The 21,619-nt window shown below is 61.0% G+C and overlaps 4 protein-coding genes and 1 long non-coding RNA gene across 10 annotated transcripts in view; 3 read left to right on the top strand and 2 right to left on the bottom strand.

Annotated features, from left to right (window-relative positions):
- The window catches only part of Ccdc183 (coiled-coil domain containing 183), an 8,043-nt gene extending 6,614 nt beyond the window's left edge, over positions 1-1,429 (bottom strand). For all 3 annotated transcript variants that reach the window (XM_023700354.1, XM_004640397.2, XM_023700355.1), the window contains exons 1-4: positions 1,301-1,429; positions 754-875; positions 379-456; positions 105-272 (exon numbers count right to left, since the gene is read on the bottom strand). In XM_023700354.1, the coding sequence (XP_023556122.1) occupies positions 105-272; positions 379-456; positions 754-875; positions 1,301-1,370 (438 nt within the window). In that variant the 5' untranslated portion in view covers positions 1,371-1,429. The remainder of the gene's footprint in view (positions 1-104; positions 273-378; positions 457-753; positions 876-1,300) is intronic.
- A 3,917-nt stretch (positions 1,430-5,346) lies between these two features.
- Tmem141 (transmembrane protein 141) lies at positions 5,347-6,830 on the bottom strand. Its single transcript, XM_023700356.1, has 5 exons — positions 6,732-6,830; positions 6,465-6,531; positions 6,224-6,307; positions 5,903-6,010; positions 5,347-5,548 (listed from the first exon to the last, which is right to left on the bottom strand). The coding sequence occupies exons 1-5, from the start codon at positions 6,783-6,785 to the stop codon at positions 5,535-5,537; spliced, it is 327 nt and encodes a 108-aa protein (XP_023556124.1). The 5' UTR covers positions 6,786-6,830; the 3' UTR covers positions 5,347-5,534.
- Positions 6,831-6,941: 111 nt separating this feature from the next.
- On the top strand, positions 6,942-9,471 carry LOC111812409. The gene is made up of 3 exons (XR_002817913.1): positions 6,942-7,072; positions 7,980-8,991; positions 9,115-9,471. It is a non-coding gene; the product is annotated as an uncharacterized LOC111812409 (long non-coding RNA).
- Positions 9,472-15,093: 5,622 nt separating this feature from the next.
- Positions 15,094-17,567, top strand: Lcn8 (lipocalin 8). Of its 4 annotated transcripts, XM_023700359.1 has the most exons (7): positions 15,094-15,354; positions 16,285-16,415; positions 16,711-16,778; positions 16,954-17,058; positions 17,129-17,218; positions 17,291-17,316; positions 17,487-17,567. In XM_023700359.1, exons 1-7 carry the CDS (start codon positions 15,268-15,270, stop codon positions 17,496-17,498), a joined length of 519 nt encoding a protein of 172 aa, XP_023556127.1. In that variant the 5' UTR covers positions 15,094-15,267; the 3' UTR covers positions 17,499-17,567. The 4 variants fall into 4 exon arrangements, with proteins under 4 accessions (XP_023556127.1, XP_023556126.1, XP_004640573.1 ...); XM_023700358.1 differs by having other exon boundaries at positions 17,129-17,316; XM_004640516.2 differs by lacking the exon at positions 17,487-17,567 and having other exon boundaries at positions 17,291-17,463.
- Positions 17,568-19,081: 1,514 nt separating this feature from the next.
- On the top strand, positions 19,082-20,978 carry LOC101561319 (epididymal-specific lipocalin-5). Its single transcript, XM_023700360.1, has 7 exons — positions 19,082-19,222; positions 19,395-19,528; positions 19,825-19,904; positions 20,096-20,200; positions 20,332-20,433; positions 20,531-20,553; positions 20,894-20,978. Exons 1-7 carry the CDS (start codon positions 19,127-19,129, stop codon positions 20,903-20,905), a joined length of 552 nt encoding a protein of 183 aa, XP_023556128.1. The 5' UTR covers positions 19,082-19,126; the 3' UTR covers positions 20,906-20,978.
- Positions 20,979-21,619: the final 641 nt, after the last annotated feature.

Raw genomic sequence — 21,619 nt, forward strand, 5'->3', positions numbered from 1 at the left:
GCACCCACTGCACCTGTCCCTGGGAGCCCGCCCCACGCAGAGGCACGCCCCCTGATGCTGCGGCCTAGCCCGCCGGGTCGCCCCCGCCCAGAGGCCCCGCCCACCTGCAGCAGCCGCGCCTGCTCCTTGGTGGCCTCGGCCTGGCTGCGCAGGCGCGCCAGCTCCAGGTCCATGCTCTCCAGCTGCTGCCCGCGCCGCCGCACCAAGTGAATCAGCGCGTTGTGCACGTTCACGCGGTCGAAGACGGACTTGCGCAGCTTCTCCCGCGCCACCTGGTGGGGGTGTTAATGGGTGCTCGAGGGGCGCCGAGGGTCAGGAGGGTCGCCGGGCTGCCCCTGCGGACTCCCGCAACCCTCGGCCACCTGCGTGCCGCCGTACCTCCATGGTGCTGCGGCCGTGTGCCAGCCTCGTGGGCAGGTCCTTCCCGCAGGCCTTGGCGATGGCGCGCTGGTCGTGCTGCGGGCGGGGCGGGGGGACGCGTCAGCTGGGTGCCTCCTTGGTGCCGCTTTACCCCGGCAGAAGTCCCGCTCCTGGAGCCACGGCAGCGGTGCACTCAGGCGGGTAGGGGATCAGGGCCGAGTCCCCGGAACGGGAGAGCCGCAGCAGACAAGTGCTCGCGGGCTGGGCCGGGCTGGGGTGGGTGCGAGTCCCGCGCGCACCCAGCCCAGGGCGACATGGTCTGTGCACGCCCTCTCGTGCGTCCCACCCTCGTGTTTGCCGCTTCCCAGTGGCTGGAGGGTGGGGCTTGGACACCTTCTTGGCCGAAGCCCACTCGTGCGCCCCTCGGCGGATGTTGCTGCGCAGCAGGCCCAGAGTAGCCTTGTTCTGCGTTGTCTTCTCCTTCACTGCCTGGTTCTGGAGCGCCCGACAATGTTCTGTGGGCAGTGAAAAAGACAGGGTGGCTAAGGTGTTGGTCCAGGGCCTGGCCCGGTTGGGGAGACCAGGAGGATGGGCCTCGCCTTCCTCTGCTCTTCTGCCCTTCCTAGTGCGGATGTGTGCTCCACTGCACCCCAAGGCTCTCTGTGGAGGGCGTGCTGGCAGGGGAGAGAGTGAGCCCTGGGTAGAGGCATCCTTTTTGTCTGGGTTCCTTCCTGGCCTTGTTGCCCCAGGATGTGCCCACACATCCTTTCAAAGCCCCCTCCTTGTGTAGCCCCTTTCTTGGGGCAGCCCCAGGGGCTGGGTGCTGGCAGTAGGATGACCAGTTGCCTGTCCCACTATGTCACAGGTGTTGACCCTGAAAGCCCTGCCAGGAATCCCTGCTTGGGGCAGCTGGGTGCAGGCTTCCTAGAACGAGGCTCACCTTGGAGCCGGGTGATGGTCTTCAGCTCCTGTATCTGTCCCTCCACGTTTGCCTCTTTGTTCACCTTCATGGTGGCCCACCGGCTCCTCAGGGCCCAGTGCACCTCTCGCCTTTCCTGTGGGCGGCCTGCTCAGCAGAGCCAAGGTGCAGATTGTTCCTGGAATTTCAGGCCATTGTGATGGGACCAAATTCTCAAGGCCAGGAACCCTGGATTCCGGCCCCACCCCAGTGGCAGAGTAGACTGTGTGGTGGCTGAGGACTGCGGAGCAGTGTGTCTGGGCCAGGGCGCCTTTTGGGAGTGGTAGGATTTGGGCTGGCTTGGTACAGCACCCTGCACCTTCCGCGTCCCTCCCGTGCCCCAGGGCCAGTTCTGTAAGGCACCGCGTGGAGCCTCCTCAGCAGGTCTTTGCTTGCCTTTATTTCCCCATTCACACACAGTTGAAAGCCTGCGCCCAGGGCGGCCAGGCTCACGCCGCAGCCTCGCACTTAGCCGACTCTTTCCCCTCATCCCCCTGACTTGCTGGGCCTCTCCTGCCCTCAGCATCCTGGCCTTGGTGCAGAGACTGCTTCTCCAGGAGGGGCCGGTTCTGGCAGCTCTGTGGGGTGCAGGAGACAGCAAGTGTCCCTGACCTGCTCTGGCAGCCCTTCTCTGAGAGTACCAGGGACAGCTGTGTGTGACAGATGTTCTCTCTGTCCCGAGGTATTGAAGGCTGGTTAAGACCTCTCCTTTCTGGGCTTTCCTGTGTCCTCTTGTACTTGTCCCCTGGGCGCGAAACGTGTGTCTTCTAATCGTCTCTTCTCAGGACTTCAGTGGCCTGGATTAGCACGCCCAGCCCCATTTACCCTCAGTCCCCTGTTCAAGGACCTGTCCTCAAACATCCATGCTCTGGACAGGTCCTGGGGCCACCACAGACCACAGTGTACACTGGCAGATGTGGATACAACCCCTCCCCCCCGCCACTCACCAGTTAGCCTAAAGCCCTGCACTCACCTGCCACCTGAGCCCAGGCCTTGCCCTCGGGGCTGAAGGACCTACCATGGGCATGCTCTGCCCACCTCCTTCGGCTCCTGGGGAGCCCGCAGAGTGCCTGGCTGAGCAGAGCTGACCTCCTGGCCCTGTGTGGGCTCCTCATCCTCCCTCATGACTCCCAGAGATTTGGTGGAACCATGCGTGGCGATGCAGAGGAAGGCTGCCTTCCTGGGTGTGCTTACAGCAAATGTATCACGTGATTGGTTTGGGCTCATAATGTATAAATAGGAGGGTGGCTGAACTGCCCTCTTCTCTACTTCTTCCTAGTAAATGAAGATGCAGTGGCCAGAGCTGGTGCAGCCATACGGAACCATGAGGTGGATTTGGGGTGGGCCCCATTGCAGTGAGGAACAGTTTAAAAGGAGCCTGGGTCCCTGACTGCAAACAGCCCTTTCCACTGCTGTGGTTTGAACGTGATCTGTCCTCCCTGCTGGAGTTTAGTCCTCATTGAGAGGTATCAAAGTGGAAACTTCAACCATGGTGTGAGAAGTGGGAGGGGCTGCGCTAAGTTAGCGGGGCAGCTGTTAGATGGTGGTGGCTGCATAAGAAAGGAGAGGCCAGAAGGTGCAGGTGCGTGTGGTGCCTCTGGATGGGATGCCTGTGCCACCTCCAGATTCTGCCAGTAAGATGGCCGTCACCAGCAGGGCTGGTGGCACATGTCTATAATTTCAGCACTTGGAAGGCTGAGGCAGGAGAATCACTGAGTTTGAGGCCAGCCTGAACTACATGGGGAGATTCTGTCTAAAAAAAAAAAAAAAAAGGCCTTGGGGTCCAGGAGATAGCTCAGTGGATTAAGTGCCTGGCAAGTGCAAGTTCCTGAGTTTGATCCCTGGTGCCACAAAAAAAAAAAAAAAAAAAGGACTGGAGTGTTGGTGCATGCCTGTGATCCCAGCACGCTGGAGGCTGAGGCAGGAGGATCACTGCAAGTTTGAGACCAGCCTGGGCTACAAAGTGAGCTCAAGACCAGCCTGAGGGCTGGAGAGATGGCTCAGTGGTCTAAAGCACCTACTTGAAACAAGCTTGGCAAAGCATCAGGGACCGCGGTTCAATCCTCCAGCACCACATGCCAGCCAGCCCCGCCCCCTGGTGGGCTGAGCTGGCCACACACACACAATAAATAAATGTAATAAATAAACGTAAATAAATATTTTAAAAAAAAGACCAGCCTGAGCTGCATAGTGAGACCCTGTTTCAAAAAGACAAAAAAGAGGGCTGGGGAGATAGCTCAGTGGCATAAGCACCTGCCTAGAAAATGCAAGGTCCCGAGTTCAATCCCCAGTACTGCAAAACAAACCCCTATGAAGCAAACAGGCTCTCCGCCTTGGACCAGAACGGCGCAAGAAAACCCTTTCCTCAGTGACTCATCCAATCCATACTGTGCTGTGGGCAGCAGAAAGCAGACTGTGAAGACAACTCTGAGGAGCTGGAGCTGCTGGGGGCGTGGCCTACACTGCTGTCTTCCTCCTGACTGGACAGGGCAGCCTCTGCAGACAACCCGCTGTGTGCTGGGGGCTGGGGTGAGTGGGGCTGAAGGTGGCCCTTCCAGGGTCACTGAGAAGCCAGGTTGTACACAGCTTCTGTGTCTTCCTCTGGTGGCTGGGTGCTGTGGTGCTGTGGATGTAGGAGACTCGGCCTGCCTTGTGGACAGAGCTCCGGTGGGCTGGGGTGTCTGGGAGGAGAGGCCGGGTGGGGCCCCCACGACTCGAAGCCAGGGCAGGTTCTGCCTCCCCACTCCTCCGCTCTGCTTCCCACCCTGGGCCCCTGTGGTCTTGCACAGCCCCTGGGACCAGCAGGAACTCCCAACTCTGGGTTTGCACACTGGGAGCTCTCCTGTACCTCCTGCAGCACCAGCTGGTCATAAAGGTGACACTGTTAGGTTTTTTCTAGGGGTGTGACAAGAGAGGCAGAAATAAAAGGGGGGCAGCCTTTATTAGCTCTGAAGACACAGAAAGAATTGATGGCAGGGAGCTGGGGGATCCTCTGACCTGGGACAAAGGGAGGCTGAGACTTTTCCGACTTTTGCAGCTTAGTGACCCCTGAGGAGCTGACGGGGGCTCCCTTGTGTGCACAGGAAGGTATCCAGGGCTGGAGTAGGGCAGATGGAGGAAGTGGGCATTGGAAAGATAAGCTGTTGTTTCTGGGCTTCAGCCCTCTCAGGTGACCACCATAATAATTTAGCAATTTATACTTGGGCCAGAACCTACCAGACACCTGAATTCCTCTTATGCCTTGTTTCTTAACTGCTTTAGAGCTTAGGTGATATTTTTTTTTAATTAATTAATTTATTTATTTATTTTGTGTGTGTGTGGCCAGCTCAGCCCACCAGGGGGCGGGGCTGGCTGGCATGTGGTGCTGGGGGATTGAACCGGGGTCCCTATACTTTTGTTTAGCTTAGCTTGTTCTAAGTAGGTGCTTTAGACCACTGAGCCATCTCACCAGCCCTGTTAGGTGATATCTTAATTACTGTTCTCATTGCTGAGACAAAATACCTGAGGTCCAAAGCTAGGGAGGAAAAGTTTATTTTGTTCTCAGTTTGTAGCAGTTTCAGTCCACAGCTGGGTCCAAGGCAGGGTGCTCTGGCTGACAGGCATCGAGGAGGAGAGACAGTTCACGGCGGCCGGCCGAAGGCAGCAAAGCAAGCAAGAGACCACAGGCTTCCTGTCCCTTACATCTTATCCAGGCTACTTAGGGCGGGTAGCACTCACACCCTTAGTCCTAGTGCCCTTTCTCCTAGCACTGCACCATGAATCAAACCCAGTATCACACATTCTAGATCCAGAAAAAGCTCCACCTGTGACTGCAGGAGGCTTTAGGTGGGCATCTGGACACAAGCCGTAGTAAGTGGGAAGCAAGGCAAGCTGTTTATTACCTGACACCCTAGCGCCAGCTTGGGCTCGCTGGGGAGAAGACAGGTGGACACCACAGTGTCAGAGGGTACACAAGTCCTGTCCACCACACTTGACTGCTGGCTGCAACATGCGCAGCAGGTCACAACCTTCTAGGCTCGACCGCTGACCCTGAGGAGAATCCCCTGCTGGGCCGGTCTGGGCCGGCCCTGGGTGCGGGTGGTGGCAGCAGCAGCAGCAGCAGCAGCAGCAAGTTTGTCAGGCCTGGTCACATGTGTATGAGGTGCTCTGGCATTGGGGGTGCTGAGGACCGCGTTCCAGAACTCCTGCCCCAGATCTCACCCTGCCTGCAGCTCTCCTATCGGGACTGACCTGTAAGAGGTGATGGGAGACAGCTGGAACCATGTCAGCGCCTGCTCAGGGTCCCTGCCCTCATTTTGTCATTGCAAAAACTGGGTCCTGTAACAAGGACAGCCGGCTTGGGATTTGTCAGCTGGTGTGGGATGCGGGTCTCTTGGAGAGGGTCTCTTTCTGCACGCCCGACTCTGCTCTTCCCTCTGGGTCACCCCAGCTTCCTGCAGGGCCCACTTCCACTCCAGCCCTTCCAGGATGTTGGGCATCCAGAGGGAGAGCCTGTCCAGCCTGTTACTAGGATACCCTGGACTTGACTGCCGCGAACTCCAGGGACCCAGCACCCCTGTCTCCCTGGCCCTCAGGCCCTCTCACCTGTCTCCATGTCTTTGGGCAGCTGCCCCGTCTCCAGGAAGAGCCAGAGGTTGCTGCATTTCTGGGTCTCTACTCTGGTCACCCCATAGCTGGCCACAGAGCCTGCAACTGGGGACCAGGAAGCAGGAGTCTGAGGCCCATGCCTCTCAGGTTGGGGACGGGGCACAGGCTACTTATGGCAGTCACGACTGGTGGGCTTGGGCAGGGCTCCCAAGCAAAAGGCAGCCCCCCACCAGGGCAGGGTGCACCTCCTCCTCGGCAGAAACCCTCCCTGGCTGAAGAGCCAGGCCAGGGCCCAGGCGGCCACCCTGGAGTACCCACCGACGGCCGCCAGGACGCTCCACCGCATCGCGTAGGGAAACTTTCTCTGGATGAGAAGCTGCAGGCCGAAGGTCCCGCCAGTGCCTAGAGAGCCAAGGTGCCGCGCTCAGCCAGCGCCAGTCGGGGACCCACCCGGGTGCCCGGTGCACCCGCAGGCAGGGGACTCGGCGCCACCTGCCGGGGCCGGAGGGTGAGACGCGAGGGCGCGCGCTCCCATCGCAGAGCACCTGCGCGGGCCTACCTGCTACGAAGGTGAGCACGCCCTTCACGAGGGCGTTGGACTGGCACGCGGCGTACTCCCCGAGTCCCTGGGTGGGGGTGCGGGGCCACGGATCAGCGCCCGTCCCGCCTCCCTCCCCGTCCCCGCGTCTCGGGGTGCCGGCCGGGCCTGGCCACGTCCCCAGACCCTACAAGGTGCGCTAGGCTGTGGCAGGAGGCCCCGCCCGCCCCTCCTCCCTGTTCCGGCCAGCTGAGGCGTGGGGCGCTCGTCTCAGGGCGGCCTTCTCACCGGGTGCCGGGCGGCCACGGCGTCGTCCACGCGGGACAGGCCCAGGTTCACCATGGCCGGGCGGGCGGCGGGCGCGCCTGCGCCGAGGGCAGGGGCGGAGCCGGGTCTGCGGGTGGCCGGGGGCGCGCTCGGGCACCGGAGGGGCGGGACCGGGAGGGGTGCGGCCGAGGCCGGGGGCGGGGCGCGGAGCGGAGCGGTGCGGCCGGGCGGGTCGGCCCCCTCTGGGTGCAAAGGGGGACGCCGTCCTAGCAGCGCGATGCTTTGTGCCCTATTTGTGTGGAAGGCGCTTTGGTTCTGGACTGTGGTCTGGAGCGGAGTTTCTTGAAAGGGATCAAGGACTGGTGAGGTTAAAATTAATGTTTATCAAAGCAATTCACAAACACTGTTAGGCCCATTCATGATGCCAGTTCTGTTCGGGAGCTGAAGGCCCAACTCACTCAGCGCTCTGCCCTCCCTGAACCGGCCGCTTGCCCCAGGTGGCAGAGCCGGCAGCCACGGGAGTGCGGGCCACACCGCTGCTGCCCTGGCCCACCGGCCTGCACCTGCTGAGCTACCCTGACCCTGCTGCCTTGCTGCGAGTGGCGAGTGGTGTGCCTCCCCTGGCCCCTCTGCTAGCCCAGCTGTGCCCTCCCTCCAGGACCCCCTTTGGCCCTGGGACAACGCTCAGGCTGGGTAAATGGTGAGCAAGGCTGGGGAGCCCCTGGCCTGCTGGCCGCTTGTGGGCTCCTTGCCTTGTGCCCACTTGCTTGGCCCTGGCCTTAGTTTCGACACCCTGGTCCCAGAGTTGCTGGACTGTACCTTAGTCCTCCCCTCTGCCCTTTCTGGGGAGGGTGTGCCTTATCTCTTGGGAGTGACAGGGTCTCAGCCAAGCCTCAGTCCCTGGGCCTCAGTGTGCCCATGCCTAGGAGGTGGGGCTTTGCCCTCTGGGCATGTCCCAGATGCCTGCTGGTTCGCTGTCTTCTGCTCAGCTGCCAGGCCACCCTGCTCTCTGTAGCTTTGAGGGACCCCTTCCATCAGTGTCCCCACATAGCCTGGCCCAGTGGCCTGTCCTTCTGCAGCTCGGATCTTTATCAGCAAACTTGCAGGAGTAGTTGTGTGCCCGTCTTGACAGCCAGTTGATGCCATTGGCCCTGTTGTGGCAGACAGGGAGGTGGCACCCTTGAACGGAAACACACAGTTCTTCAAGCTGTTGCTGTCACTGTCCTGGTCCTGGTCCTGGTTCGTGAGGTCCATGTCCCTGTGCTTCAGCAGGGGGTGTCCTGCAAAGAGCTGTGCTGCCATACTTCTAGGGATCTACCTCCGTGTTCCAGCACCTGCCTGAACTGCTCCGGAATGAGATGTACCTGGCGTAGGAGGCTTCCCCTGGAAAGTACTGCAGATTAACCCAGAGCCCCTGGCACCCGGACCCTGGGGGTGGAAAGAGGGCAAGAGGGCTGAGCCCTGGCCCAGGGGAGGACCAGGACTGGAGGGTGACCTGTCCCTCTTGACGGGGAATCTGGGGCTGGCTCAGGTGCTGCAGCCTAATCTCCAGCTGTGAGCAGCTGTGGGTTGTTGCCCAACCAGGACTCTGCCCTGGTTGCCAAAACCTCTCTCATAGGATTCCTGGTTTCTGAAGCCCACAGAACTGTCCACTCGTCACTGGAAAACCCATGGTGCAGTGGGATGGCCAATGGCTGTGGACCTGGGCCCTGGGGAACAGGCACTCGGGGACAGCCCACACCCTGCCCGCCTTTGCCCATAGGGCAGGGAACGCACAGGGGACAAACTGTCGGGGAGGCAGATGGTATCAGCTGGTCAGGACACTGCCCCCAGCCAGCGTGTCCTTGCAGCTCTGGGCCCTGGGAGCACGAGCAGCCAGGTGCAGCCCCTGTGCGGCCACAGCAGTCAGGTGGGTGAGCAGAGGCCGCTCACCGGTCTGACACAGGGAGCCCCGAGCCCCTCTTCTGGGCAAGGGATGGGGTGTCTGGACTTCACTGAGGGTATTTCCAAGGCACAGCAGGGCATGGGGAAAGCAGCCTTCCTCCCTTTTAATCCACACTGCCCTGTGGCTAGACCACACTGTGCACCCACATAGTGGTTTTAGCCCTGGCACCACCACAAAGCAAGACTGTACTGTTCCAGGACCCATGCCAGCAGGGCATCCATGCATGGCTCTTAGCTGGCACCCTGTAACCACTCCTGGGCTGCACCTGGCACCCAGGGACGCACGTCCACCTGGTCCTCCTGAGCCCTGCCCACTAGCCTCCTGAAGATACAGCAGGTGTGTGGTGACCTTGCCCCACACCTGGCCCTGGCAGCTGCATCTCTGATGGGCACTTAGGGCTGGGTGCTGTGAGGCCCTGCCTGGCATGTGAGGTGCTGATTTTGCCAAGCCCTCTTCCAGGCCTCTAGCTCCACCCACTGCTCTCCATTTAGCCGGTGTCAGGACAACACTGTCCGGGCCCTGCTTGGGGCTGGGTGGTACGTTGACACACGCTCCCACACAGCTCCCTGTGCATGTGTGTGAGGGAGGAGGTGACTATGTGGGTCACGCCTGGTGCTGGCCCAGGTGATGGGGAAGGAGGACCCCAGGGAGCAGGAGGTGCTAAGGGACAAGGGGTGAGGAAGGGGCAAAGGGCTGCCAGGCAAGCTTGTCAGACATGGGGCTGTGGCTGGGTTTTGTGGGGTTACGGGCATTTGCTGTGCATGACGGGTGCCTGCTCTGCTGTTACACTTTGTGGCTAGGTGTCCCCCCAAAGCCTCATGCAGTCATGGGGTGTGGATCTACAGTTTGTGATTAATTCATGGTCGGAGGCTGGGATCATGGGTCTGAGTGCTGCTGGGGTTCTGGGTGCGAGTGTTACACCCAGCCCGGAGCGGAGAGCCTGGAGGCAGTATAAGGAGGAGAGAGACTTGCTCTCTGTTGCCTTTGTTGCCGCTGCTCCTCCCTTTTGCTCTTGCTGGTTTTTTCTTCCACCGTGAACAGCTGCCCTCTGCCATGTGCCGCTCTGCCTTGGAGCCAGCCCAGTATGGACTGAAGCCTCCACAACTGTGAGCTAAATAAACCTTTCCTTCCTTAATTTTGGGTGTCGGGTATTTTGGCCCAGCAACGAGAGAAGAGTAACTTAGACATCTGCCATGCCAGGAGGCCGGACTTTGGGGAGGGTGGCAGGAGGACTTTATGGAGGGAAGGATGGCACCACACCAGGGCCCGGCAGAGGGGTCACCAAAGCAGGCCGGCAGCTCGGGGGAAGGATGGCACCGCACTGGGACCCAGCAGAGGGGTCACCAAAGCAGGCTGGAGGCTCGGGGAGTGTGCATGTTTTATTGGCTGAGGGGCTGGAGGTCACAGAGGACATGGAGAGATGGAGAGGCAGGACTCTGCCTAAGGGCTGCAGCACCCACCCTGCTCCCCACTGTTCTGGTTCCCTCCGCCAGGGCTCAGCCTGAGAGTCAGGTTGAGGAAGTCTCCAGATGCTGTAGCCCCTCTCAACTTCGCGGCCACCCACAGGGCCCACCCTCCTCAGAGGCTGCCTTTAGGCCTCACAGCCTTTGGGCGTCCCCAAATCTAAATCCAGGAGGTGGCATTTTACCACGGGATGGGAGGAAGATTTTATCACATGGCTGTGTGCACGTATGTACACACACACCCACACACCCACACCCACACTCTCATGGTGGGGCAGAGCCTTCTGTCCTGGGGCTCTTTCCCAGATCCTGGTGGATGCTCAACACCTTAGATGGCGTGGAAGCCTACATAAACTATGCTTTTTTCTTTACTTACACCCCTATGGTGAAGTGTAGCCAGTAATAACACTCCACAAGTGCAACCATACCACCACTGTGTCTGATACTCTAGGGTCGCCTGATAACCTTGACACCTACACTTGGCTATTTGTCACCACGGACAGTGGACAAAGGAACAGCTCAACTCTGCATGGGACAGGGTGGGATTTATTATTTTTTTTTAATTTTTATTTGTGTGTGTGTGTGTGTGTGTGTGTGTGTGTGTGCTTCAAGGTCCCAGGTCCTCAGTGCTGGGATGCAGACCAGGGTATGTGGACCCTTCCTACCCTCTCTGCGTCTGCGTCGCGGTGGTAGGGCTGTCTGTCACGCAGGTTGGTGATCAGACTCGTGACCCACGGTCCCCTCGCAGTCATCTAGATAGCGCGTGGCAAACACCGACTGCAGCTCCTTGCTGCAGCCTACATCTGCAAGGCCCTGAAGGGGGTGCTTAGCACCACGAGGCAGTGCTCCAGCGAGCTTTGCTCCGCCCCACCTCACCCCTCGCCCCGCCCGTGTCGCCCCCTCGTTTCTAGACGCCCCCATCATACCATCCAGTCCACCCAGATCCTAAGGCCCTGGCGTACCCACCCTACCCCATTGGCCTCGACCAGGCCTGGCAGGGATCGGGGTGCAGGTCCCACTGCGCTGTGGACGCGGAGGGGTGGCCCTGACTTGGCGCTTGTCTCCCGGGGGTGGGGCGTGGGCCGGTGGGGACCCGCCCTTGCCTGCCTCTTGCCCTCAGTGGAAGACTTTCCGGGATCCCTAGGTGGGGCGGGGCAGACCCGCTGAGGACTGGGATTGGGGACAGCAGCAGGGACGCCCTAGGAACAGGCCCGGGAGGGCGAGCGGCCCTGGAGCCAGCCGGAAGTGCTTAGGAGAGGCCCTCGGCAGTCCTCACTGCACACAGCCTGCCCGCGGGAGCGGCCAGACTGCCAGCCCCAGGGAGCGCGCCGACGCTGCTTCCGTCCCGCCGCCGGGCGTTCACGGGTTCCCTCTGCCCCAGGCCGCACCCAGGACGCCACCGCCCAAGTGCTGAAGGCGTTTCCGGACTTCTACCCCACGGTGGGGCTCCAGGACGACAGGGCGGCTAGGGCTGCCCGGATCAGGCGCCCTTCCCGCCCTCGGCTTCCCGGAGCTCGGGTGTGGCCCGCCCTCCTGCCTTGCCTTGCAGAGCAGGAGCGCAGGTCTGGCCACCGGAAGGTGGGGCGGTTCTTAGGAACATCTGCTCCTACAGATGTGTGCTCCCTCTGGCAGGGGGGCACCCAGACAGCCCCGGAGTCCAGCCCTAACCCTACCCAGACGAGGGGCATGGTTAGTTCTCCAGGTTCTTCCGGGGCTGCCCGCGCCCCTTGCTTCTCCCTGTCTCCGAGATCTGCACAGATCTCCTTCCCGGGTCTGTCTGGAGAGTCCCTGGCCTCAGGCCTCACCTTAGACGCCGCCGGCCCTGGAAGCGCTCTGACTCAGCTCTAGAGCCTCACACTCCGGGCCTGACAGCGGATGCGCGTCTCTCCCAGTCCTGGGGGCCCAGAGCCACAGTCTAGGAGCCTGCAGGATCGAGCGTGGGCTCTTGGACACCTGCCTGGCCTCTCCTTCCAACCGGGGCCCCTTGTCCCACACAGTGTCACTGCAGTCTCTGCCCCTGTGTCACCTGGCCTCTGCCCGCTGTGGTCAGCACCCCAGGTCCTCTCATAGTCATCCGTCATTGGATTTAGGTCCACCCCAAGTCCAGGGCAATCCTGTCTCGAGACTCCTAACCAACCACATCTACAAAGACATTATTTCCAGATGAAGTCCTATTCAGATTTGGAGCTATGAAGTTTGGGGGACACTATTCAACCCACATACCCTCATCTTCACCACTCTGGGCTCCCTCCCCAGGACCCCATCAGGGTAGGGCTACCGCCTCATTGCCTGTCTGCCCTGGGGGCCCTGATGCAGGCAGATCTTGGGGATCGGACCCCAGAAAGCCACAGGGTCTTGCCCAAGCCCATCACCAAGAATGTGGGCACCAGCATGGACCATGAGTCATGGGTGGCTCTGCAGCCTGACCCCGCCTGGCAAGGAGTGGGTGGGCATCCCCTCAGACCTGTGCTTTGTCCTCTCTCTGTCTCTGTTTCTCTCTCTGTCTCTGTCCTGTGTCTGTGTCTGTGTCTCTGTCTCTGTCTCTGTCTCTCTGTCCCTCTGTCCCTCTCTTTCTCGTCCTGCTGACTTCTGAGTTGAGCTCTGCTCTGGCCTCCCTTCTCCTTGGCTGTTTACTCTGGTGCCAGGGACACTGGGTTGGAACAAGCCCAGGAACAGTTACCTCTCCTGCCATCACGAGGTGGCTTTGGGAACATGGGGTGGTGGTGGTGGTGGCTCAATGGCATATCACCCTGGAGCAAGCATATTCATCACTTTGGCTTTTTCACCCAAAGTGACAGGAACTGGGACAACCCCAGCAGCGGTGTGGGTGTCCACATCTGCAGAGGTCTTGGGGGGCAGTGGTGGCTCATGGGGGCAGCAGGTGGACGCAGTTGCTGTGCCTCTCTGTGCAGGCTCTGAAGCAGCAACCTCACCACCCTAGGAGCTCAGTGAGACCTGCAGCCCTTGGGGACCACCTTGGGCCACCCCCAACCTCCTGCCTCCCCTGTCCCAACCAATAAACAGACTTTGCAGCCTCACAGCTTCTCACCCCTTTGGGGATGGCCTTGGGAAGGGTGTAGTGGCCTCTGTCTTGAACCCAGACCTCCTGGGGAGACTGAGACCAAGGGAGGTGGCAAGGAGACTTGGTTCCTTGGGCCTCCTGACCAAGGGAGTCGGAAGCTGTGGTGACCCAATAAGGTGGCCCTGACCACCGGGGCTCCGCTGGTCGCTCAGGTGCAGGCTCTCGGGGCACAGTGAGTGGGTTCCGGCTCTGCTGTCGCTGGGATCTAGGCTCATGGCTTAAGCCTCCAGGAGTCCTGGAAAGGGCCAGGACTGAGCCCAGCACGGGTCCTGGCCTTGGCCCGCTGGCCAACGGTGTGCTCTGTGACAGAGCCCCGGACGCACAGGACCAACCCATCTTATTCCTCAGAGCAGCATAAAGAGCACAGAGAGGCACGGTAGGTGGTTTGAGGTCACACAGCCAGTTCAATCTTGGGATTGGCTCTGGGGAGGGGGCTTATGCTGTCCCATTGTGTGAGATGTGGGAGGTCCCTCCTGGGTGCCCACTGCTGTGGTCCTCACCCAACGCTGTGCCCTGGTTCACCGGATGGTTCCAGCATTTATGCTTCAGAGGGCCAGGAGTAGGCAGCAGGAAGCTTGGGGTTCTGGTCCATTTCTGCTCAGCGCCCGCGCCCTCCCGGCATAGGCGGGGAAGCAATCAGACGCCCCGAGCACCAGGCAGCTGGCTGCCCCCAGGCCGCGCCTGTCCTCCCACTCCTGCCTGGCCCCATCTGTCCCCATAGCACCTTCTCCCACCACCCCTCCCCAGCCCCCTTGTCCCTGCATGACAGCAGCTCTGCCTGTTCTCTCTTGCTTGTCCCCCTGCCTGACAGCCTATTTGGTACCCACAGCAGTGGAGTCCCCTGCCCTCCAGCCCAGGCCTGAGGAGGGAAGGCTGACCCCAGGACCAGGTCTTGTGTCGCCTCTGCTGTGGGAAGCCAGGAAGTGGAGGCCATGGCCCTCTGTGGCATGAGCACCAGAGCTTGTCCCTCCACAGCCACGCTTGGCCTCTCTTGCCCTTTCCTTAGGTGAAGTAGGGAGGGGGGTTTTATTGTTTAAATCTTATTTCTACAGATAAAGATGTTTTTGAAAATAAAAATAATTTGCCTTAAAAAAAAAATCTGTGATCTGAGAGGTCGTAGCACAAGGAAGATCGTTGGACACTGTGTGGGGGATCAAAGGACAGCTTGGAGCTGGTCCCAGGAGTGCAGGGGTCAAGGAGGTGAGGGTCAGGCAGGACTTGTCATATCCTCAAAGTCATTGTTGTTACATATGGGGAAACTGAGGTAGAGCAGCTCACCTGGGTCACACTGCAGCCCGGCTGGTACCTGGAGGCCTGAGTCTCTTCTATCCTGAGGGTTTGTCACGCCCCCCTCAAGAAGCAGGGACCAGGACATGGGCTCTGCCTGCATTTCTTTTTTTTTTTTTTTTTAAATTATTTATTTATTTTTATTTATTACATTTATTTATTGTGTGTGTGTGTGGCCAGCTCAGCCCACCAGGGGACGGGTCTGGCTGGCATGTGGTGCTGGGGATCGAACCGCGGTCCCTGTGCTTTGCCAAGCTTGTTTCAAGTAGGTGCTTTAGACCACTGAGCCATCTCTCCAGCCCTCTGCCTGCATTTCCATCTCTGCTGGTCCCTGAGTCACAAATCTGGTGCTGGGGTCAGCAGAAAACATGATCGTGTTGTTTTGGGGGGTTCGGAGAGCCCATCGGGAGGAGGCTGGAGGCTGTGGCCAGGTGCCCTCTGGCTCCAGGAGGCTGCTTGTCAAGGCTGAGCGCTGGCCGTCACTGTGGCCCCTGGTGGACAGGGCATAGCCACGGCCTATGTCCCCTGTGGAGGCGGGCTTCCTGTCCCCAGGCCCTGATGGCCACGCGGCAGTGTCACTCCATCCTCACGCTAGCCTCTGCTGACTTCCGGGCTGTGGGTGTCGCTGGCCAGGTGGCTCCAGTGCAGAATCACCGGGCATCTCAGGGCAGGCAGCAGTCAGGGTGGCCCGGGGACGCGCTCACTCTCTGGGTGGCTGCACACACGTTCCGCTCGCCAATATAACCCTGCTGCCGTGGGCACAGAGGCGGGAGCTGTGCTATGGAGTCCAGCACGCTGAGCATCGTCCTGGGCATCCTGGCTGTGCTGCCGGCTGGGGGGGCCCTGGCAGACTTCGACCAGCGCAAGGTGCTGTTTCCTCGCGACTGGGCTCTGCTGGCTGGGTGGGCCCTGGTGGGCAGGATGCAGAGAGTGCCCGGCCACAGTAGGTCCTTCTGCCTTCCGTCCAACCCTTGACTGGCTACTAGAGTGGGGGCAGGCTCACCTGTCAGCCCCAAGGGGCCCAAGGCCGCCAGGCCCCTGCGTCTGCAGCCAGGCAGGCCCCCTCGGTCCGTAAGGTTTGTGAGGGACGGGCTCCCAGGGGCCACTCTTGCTCCCAGGATGGGTGGGCCTCTGAGATGCTTCACATCCAGCGCTCGACTGTCCTGTCCGGGCTGCGGGCGGGCCAAGCACTCTGGGGCAGCTCCAAGGGCATGCAGCTGGGGAGCAGGCTCCAGAGGTTTCTGCCAAAGCCCCAGGCTCAGGCGAGTACTGACTTAGGAGGCTGGCCTGGAGGGACCGGCAGAGCAGGGCCACTGGGCAGCCTCAGGCTCTGGCACCCTGCCACGTGCCGAGGTGGTTCTTGCACGCTGCTCTCTGTCTAGTCTCCTTGCCCTGCTAGGAAGCTGCAGGGTTTTGCTCCTGGGACATGGAATGGGAGGGTGCTTCTGTCTCATCCCCTCAAGGGAGACCTTAGGAGGAGACACTGGTGGGAGAAGCCGCTTCTAGCACTCCTTTTTTTTTTTTTTTTGAGTTGGGGCCTCATTGTGTAGCCCAGGCTGGCACTGAACACGAAGTACTCCTGCCTCAGCTTCCTGAGTGCTAGGATTACAGGTGTGCACCACCAAGCCCAGCAACTTCGGGACACCTTGCTGCCTTGTTGCTAAGCCTTGTGACCGTCTTCTGTCCCCTCAAAGCCCACCAGCTCTCTGCCCAGGGGTCCCTATGGTGTCCCTGGATCCCAGGACAGGGCCTCAGCTGGCTGCTCCAAGCTTCCGGCAGCTCCAGCTCTCTGCCTAGATTGGGGGATTCTGGCGGGAAGTTGGTGTGGCTTCGGACAAGAACCTGGCGCTGAAGACCCCGAGGAGGGCAGAGGGGGTGTTCCTCACCGTGAACGGGAGCAACCTGATTGTGAAGGTCGTGTTTAACAAGTGAGAGGCCTGGGCCTGCCGTGGGATCGGCACTAGGTGTCCCCCACTTTGCTCATGCCCACCTGCCCGGCCCCCCCAAGTGCCCAGTCTGCATTTCCTCCCAAATACAAGCCTGGGGTTTGCTGGAGTCCTGGAAATGTGGAAGAGAGGCATGAGGGGCTGCCCCACCCCCTGGCCTTGCCCCCTACTACCCAGGAGGAGCCCGAGGCCACTGGCCTCACTGGGGGTGGGGGACCTGCCCAGTGGGTGGGGTGCCGGCCGGCAGGTTCCTAATGGGCACAGTACCGCCTTTCAGCTCGGGAAGCTGTGAGACAGAAACCACAGTGGGCTCAGAGAGCGACCCTGCAGGATTTGCTTTTCCTGGTACGTGCAATTCCCTGTGGCTGCAGCCCTGTCCCCCGTTGCTGTGCCTTGTGGCCGGGCTCCTCGGGACCCCCCACGCCAGCATCACAGCTGCTCTCAGGCCTGGGACAGGGGAGGGTGGCCTCTGGGCACCCCCTATCAGGGTGCCGTGTCTGCACACCCCCTGCCCCCCAAGGTCACAGGGAGATGCACGTGCTGGATACGGACTACGTGCACTACGCCATTCTGCGGCTGTCCCTGCTGTGGCGGGGACAGGACTTCCACGTGATCAAGTACTTCAGTAAGCTCCACGGGGTGGGGGGTTCCGCCCTGTGCGTCCTGGACCACCCAGCAGCTCCCTGTGCTTGTAGCTCGGAGTCTGGAGAATGAGGATGAGCTGGGCTTCAGGAAGTTCCGGGAGATGACAGCAGACACTGGCCTTTACCTGGTGGCCCGGCATGGTGGGTGCGGGTGCTCCAGGAGGCTGCTGGGTGGGGGCCCTCCTGCCTGCCCTCATGCTGGCCTGTCCACAGGGAGGTGTGCCAAGCTTCTGAAGGAGGTGAGTGGCGTCTCCAGCCTGCTGTCCTAGGCCCCATGCGACCCTGGTGGTCCTTGGGGCCCCAGGCCCTGCCCTGGGCAGGAAGACCATGTGTGTCTCCATGTGGGGCTCACCGCTGTCCCTGTGCCCTGGGGCCACCCTTGCCCTCAGCACCACCCTTCTGTGTTCAGGGGCTCATTTAGAGCAACTCCTGCCCAGGCCTCAGCTGGACCTGCCGACCTGCCTCTCCTGCCCTGCCCACAATAAAGCCCACTGGATATCACCTCTGTGCCCAAGTGTCCTTCCTGGAGGCGGGGCCGAGGGTGGCAGGGGATCTGTGTGCCCCAGGTGGACACAGCAGTGTGTTGTTCCAGGATGGTGGCCTGGGCACCTGTCCCCAGGACGCTTCAGCCCCACTCCTTTCAGGGCTGTGGCCCCCGCATCACCACTCTGGGCAGCAGGGCTGTGGGGATGAGAGGGCACAGGACAGTGACTGTGCTAGTGTCCGCATCTGTCATGCATGAACTGCCTCATCCCTGCTGGACAGGTGGGCAAGAAGGCTGGGGGACGCTCACCCGAGTGGTCGCCAGGCCCATGCCTGGGCCCACGCTGTGTTTGGAGATGGCCTAGAGTGACAGTGGCAGAGACTGGCTGGCTGGAGAGGGGGCAGGGCCTGGAAGGCCACCTGTGGTCCTGTGTCCCCCTGCTCTCTTGGACAGACCTTGTGGACCCTCGCAGGGGCCGTGCTGGGGCACTGTGCCCGCCATGCCTTTGATTGACACACACAAAGCATGGCCCTCTGAGGAACTCTGAGAGGACCCCATACTTGGGGAGGCTAGGATGGAGGCGAGCACCACCACCAGGCTGGGCAGCCAGTGCTGGGCCAGGTCAGCCAGGGATCCTGCCCCTGCCCTGTGGCCCAATCACCCACGACCTCCCCTGGCCCCAGGCACCACCTCTGTGGGTCCTTCTTGTCTCTCCCTCCCCCATCTTTCTGTCTCTTTTTCTCTCTGCCTTTTCCCATCTCTCTCCGTCTCCCTATTTCTTCTCTCCTGTGTCTCACGCTCTCCCTCTTCCTAATCTGTCTCTGGCCCTCCCCATTTCTCTTCTCAGCCTGTCTCTCTCCCGACTCTCTTCCCTCTGCACTCTCCATGGGGTGCTCACAAGTCCCTGTCTCTTGTGTCTCTTGTCTGTGCCCAGAGAGGTCAGGGCCTGGCCTGTCACCTGGGGGCTGGGGTCACGCAGCTGTCCCTTTGCTGCATGAACGGCAGGTGTTCTGTGCCTCAGAGCCAGCGCCTGACCCTGTGGTGAGGGGCAAGATGCCAGGAGGGTGGGTGGGCTCCGTTCTTGCCACCGCTCTTGCTTAGCAGTTCTTAAAGCACCAGACAGGGGACGAGGGGTCCGTTCTGGTGTCTGGCCCACTCTGGTCCCTTCGCTGCTCTCAGACACAGAAGGCTGAGCAGCCATGTGTGGCGCCTGTGTCCTCAGCTGTCCCCCGCTGCCCGGAATGCCCTGGGGCCTGGCATGCCTGTGAGGTTGACCAGTGTGTGCCCAGCAACCCCCAGGCTGTCTGTGTCCATGTCCTGGGCCTGCAGGGGCCTTCCTTGGTTTCAGTGCCTCCTGTGCGGCTGGATGCGTGGGCAGGGTTGTGAGGTGAGGATGGTGCAGGCGTGGGCAAGCCGCCCAGCTGGTCCATCCTGTGCCGCCAGCTGCCCAAGGAGAGCCAGCCTGTGCCCCACATGCGCCCACAACAGGATATAAAGTCAGAGTCCGTTGCTCAGCCTGGGGCCTGCATGCTTTGCCCAGCTGGTGCAGTGGCTCCTCCTGGCTCATGGAGGGCAGTGTGACCCTAGCCCTGCTGTGGCTGTGCACAGGGCTGGTGGCTGCCTCAGAGGAGCATGCGATAAAGGACTTCGACTTTCTTAAGGTGGCCGTGGGTTCTGGGCCCACCCTCATGCTGCCCTGTGGGATTGTCCCTGCCCAGGGTGCCTCTCGTCCCTGGCTCATCCCTAGCTGTTGGAACCGCGGAAGAGGGCTTGATCAGGGACCTGGACCCTGGAGGGTGGGGCGACTGGGCAGCTCCCTCCTTCTATGTCCAGTTTGCAGGCCTGTGGTATGAGATCGCCTTCGCTGTCAAGGCGGGGGCCCCCACCAAGGCCCCCAAGGTGGAGAAGATAGGGGCTGTGATGCTCCAGCTGGAGAACAGTTCCCTGGTTCTGACAGCCGCGCATTAGTGAGCTGGGCTGGGGCTGGGCCGGGGGGAAGGAGGGGGTGCTGGTGTGTGTCTGCGGCCCTGGGGCCTCCATTCATGTCCATACCTCAGAGAGTGGGACCAGGGTGGCCCTGGAGTGGGACTCAGCCTGGGCCCCTGGGTGCTCCTCACCGTCTGGGGCCTGCCTGCCTGCTGTCGGCCCACTGTCAGCAAAGCCTCCTATCTGGGCGTCTCTGCCTACTGCACGCTCTCTGGGTGCCGAGCCCAGGGCCTGGTGCTCGGGGGCAGCTGCTCAGTGGCATCTCCTGCTCTTCTAGTGAGGAGCACTGCGTGGTGGAGAAGACCACAGCCATAAAGAAGGTCGTTCCAGGGACATTCACCATCGTCAGGGAGGGTGGTAAAGTTGCTGCTCCCAGGCCGTGTTGCTGTGCACGTGCTTGTGTGTGCATGTGCACTGGTGGCACATGCTTGTGTGCTTGGTATGTAAGTTGTGTGTCTGCTTCTGAGTTGGTGTGCCTATTCGTGTGCTGTTGTGTGTGTGTGTAACTTAGAACCCCATGGTGTTTGCTCTTTGGCTCAACCTCCCAGGAAACAAAGAGGTCCGGGTTCTGGGCACTGACTACAAGACCTACGCTGTCATGGACGTCCACTTCACGATGAATGGCATCAGGCATCAAGTCTTGAAGCTTTACAGTTAGGCCAGGCAGGCTCTTCTGGGGGTCCAAGCCCTGCTGTCCCTGGGCTGTGGGGCAGGGCAGCACCTGGGGATGTGTGAATGGACCTGTGTGCCTGTCCCCAAGCCCGGACCTGACTCTTGCCCGCAGGCCGGAGCCTGGACAACAATGAGAAGGCCCTGGAGAAGTTCCGCAAGGTGGCCCGCGAGCACGGGTTCCAAGAGCCAGATTTCCACCTGCTGCAGCGTGACAGTGAGTGGCCCTCACTGGGGTCCGGGCCTCCCAGGGATGGGGGTGCCTTGGGCCTGCCCCCCTTCCCTGCACCTCACCATTTTGCTCTCATCTCCAGTGGCCTGCGTGACAGCGCTGCAGGTGAGTCACCCTCTCCTGAGTCTGGGGTGCATGGGTCCCCTGGGGGAAGGGCTTTGTCTACTCAGTCTTTCCTAGCAGATAGGAAACAGCTAAGCCCAGGGGGTCTGGGGTCTTCCAGGAAGCTGGGCAGGGAGTTCAGGCAGATCTGAGCTCAGAACCAGGTGACTTTGAGGCCCTTAAGTCAAGAGGGTTCTGGCGTCCCCTCCGGGCCAGCTGCCCCTCTGGCTACAGCAGCTGGACCATGCCCCTGGGGATCGGAGACCCCAGGGGCAGAGCTGGAGGGGAGAAGGAGGAGGGGAGGCCTGTTGCCGAGCCCTGAGCGCTGCCCTTCTGTACGCAGGGGTCGGTGTAGAGCAGCTCCTGCCCAGGCCCTGCCTCTCCTGCGCTGCCTGGGGGCTACCTGCTCCTACCCCAATAAAACCCACTGCCACACTTGCGGCCCAAGTGTCTTTCCTGGGGCGGGTAAGGATGACAGGTGGGTGTTGGGGACTGGTCTGCCCCAGGTGGACACAGCGGCTGTGCCCTGTCCCCAGCACCTCCACTGAGCCCCACTCAGTTCACTCTGTGGGTCCCCCGGTCGCCCCCACTCTGGGCAGTCGTTGTCCTATGCCCAGGAACCTGAGGCGGCCCCAGGCTAGGCCCTGCATGAACAGAAACAAGACCAGGCTCTGCTGGGGAGGTAGCTCAGTGGCATAAGTGCTTGTCTGGCAAGCTGCAGGTCCCAAGTTCGATCCCCAGTACCACATGCCGTGCTGTCCCTAGAATCCCAGGCAAGCCCTGTGGGCCTGGAACTGGGGGTGGTGGCGCACATCTGTAGTCCCAGCAGTTGGGAGGCTGAGACAGAAAGATCACCACGAGCCTGAACTGTGTGGTGAGACCCTGTATCATAAGTAAACAAACAAAAAAGCCTGGGCTCGTGTGCAGCTTCCACGCTCTCGCAAATGAAAGGCGCCACTTCACTCCTCCGGGTTCTCCCAGGGCTCAGACCCACAGCCCCATGCCCAGTGCCTCCACCAGCACCCCCTGCCCAGCCCTGGTCCTTCTAGCTGCCCTGACACAGAGCCCA

This window comes from Octodon degus, unplaced genomic scaffold (genome assembly GCF_000260255.1).
Source record: "Octodon degus isolate 3935 unplaced genomic scaffold, OctDeg1.0 scaffold00123, whole genome shotgun sequence".
NCBI classification, from domain to species: Eukaryota; Metazoa; Chordata; class Mammalia; order Rodentia; family Octodontidae; genus Octodon; species Octodon degus.

Coding starts and splice junctions, on each gene's coding strand:
- LOC101561319 (XM_023700360.1), top strand. CDS start 19,127: ATGGAGGGCAGTGTGACCCTAGCCCTGCTGTGGCTGTGCACAGGGCTG. Junction 19,905..20,095: donor CACCATCGTCAGGGAGGGTG/GTAAAGTTGCTG, acceptor TCAACCTCCCAG/GAAACAAAGAGGTCCGGGTT. Junction 20,201..20,331: donor TCAAGTCTTGAAGCTTTACA/GTTAGGCCAGGC, acceptor TCTTGCCCGCAG/GCCGGAGCCTGGACAACAAT.
- Lcn8 (XM_023700357.1), top strand. CDS start 15,268: ATGGAGTCCAGCACGCTGAGCATCGTCCTGGGCATCCTGGCTGTGCTG. Junction 15,355..16,284: donor CAGACTTCGACCAGCGCAAG/GTGCTGTTTCCT, acceptor CTCTCTGCCTAG/ATTGGGGGATTCTGGCGGGA. Junction 16,779..16,953: donor TGCAGGATTTGCTTTTCCTG/GTACGTGCAATT, acceptor CTGCCCCCCAAG/GTCACAGGGAGATGCACGTG.
- Tmem141 (XM_023700356.1), bottom strand. CDS start 6,785: ATGGTGAACCTGGGCCTGTCCCGCGTGGACGACGCCGTGGCCGCCCGG. Junction 6,532..6,731: donor CCGTGGCCGCCCGGCACCCG/GTGAGAAGGCCG, acceptor ACCCCCACCCAG/GGACTCGGGGAGTACGCCGC. Junction 6,011..6,223: donor GAGCGTCCTGGCGGCCGTCG/GTGGGTACTCCA, acceptor CCTGGTCCCCAG/TTGCAGGCTCTGTGGCCAGC.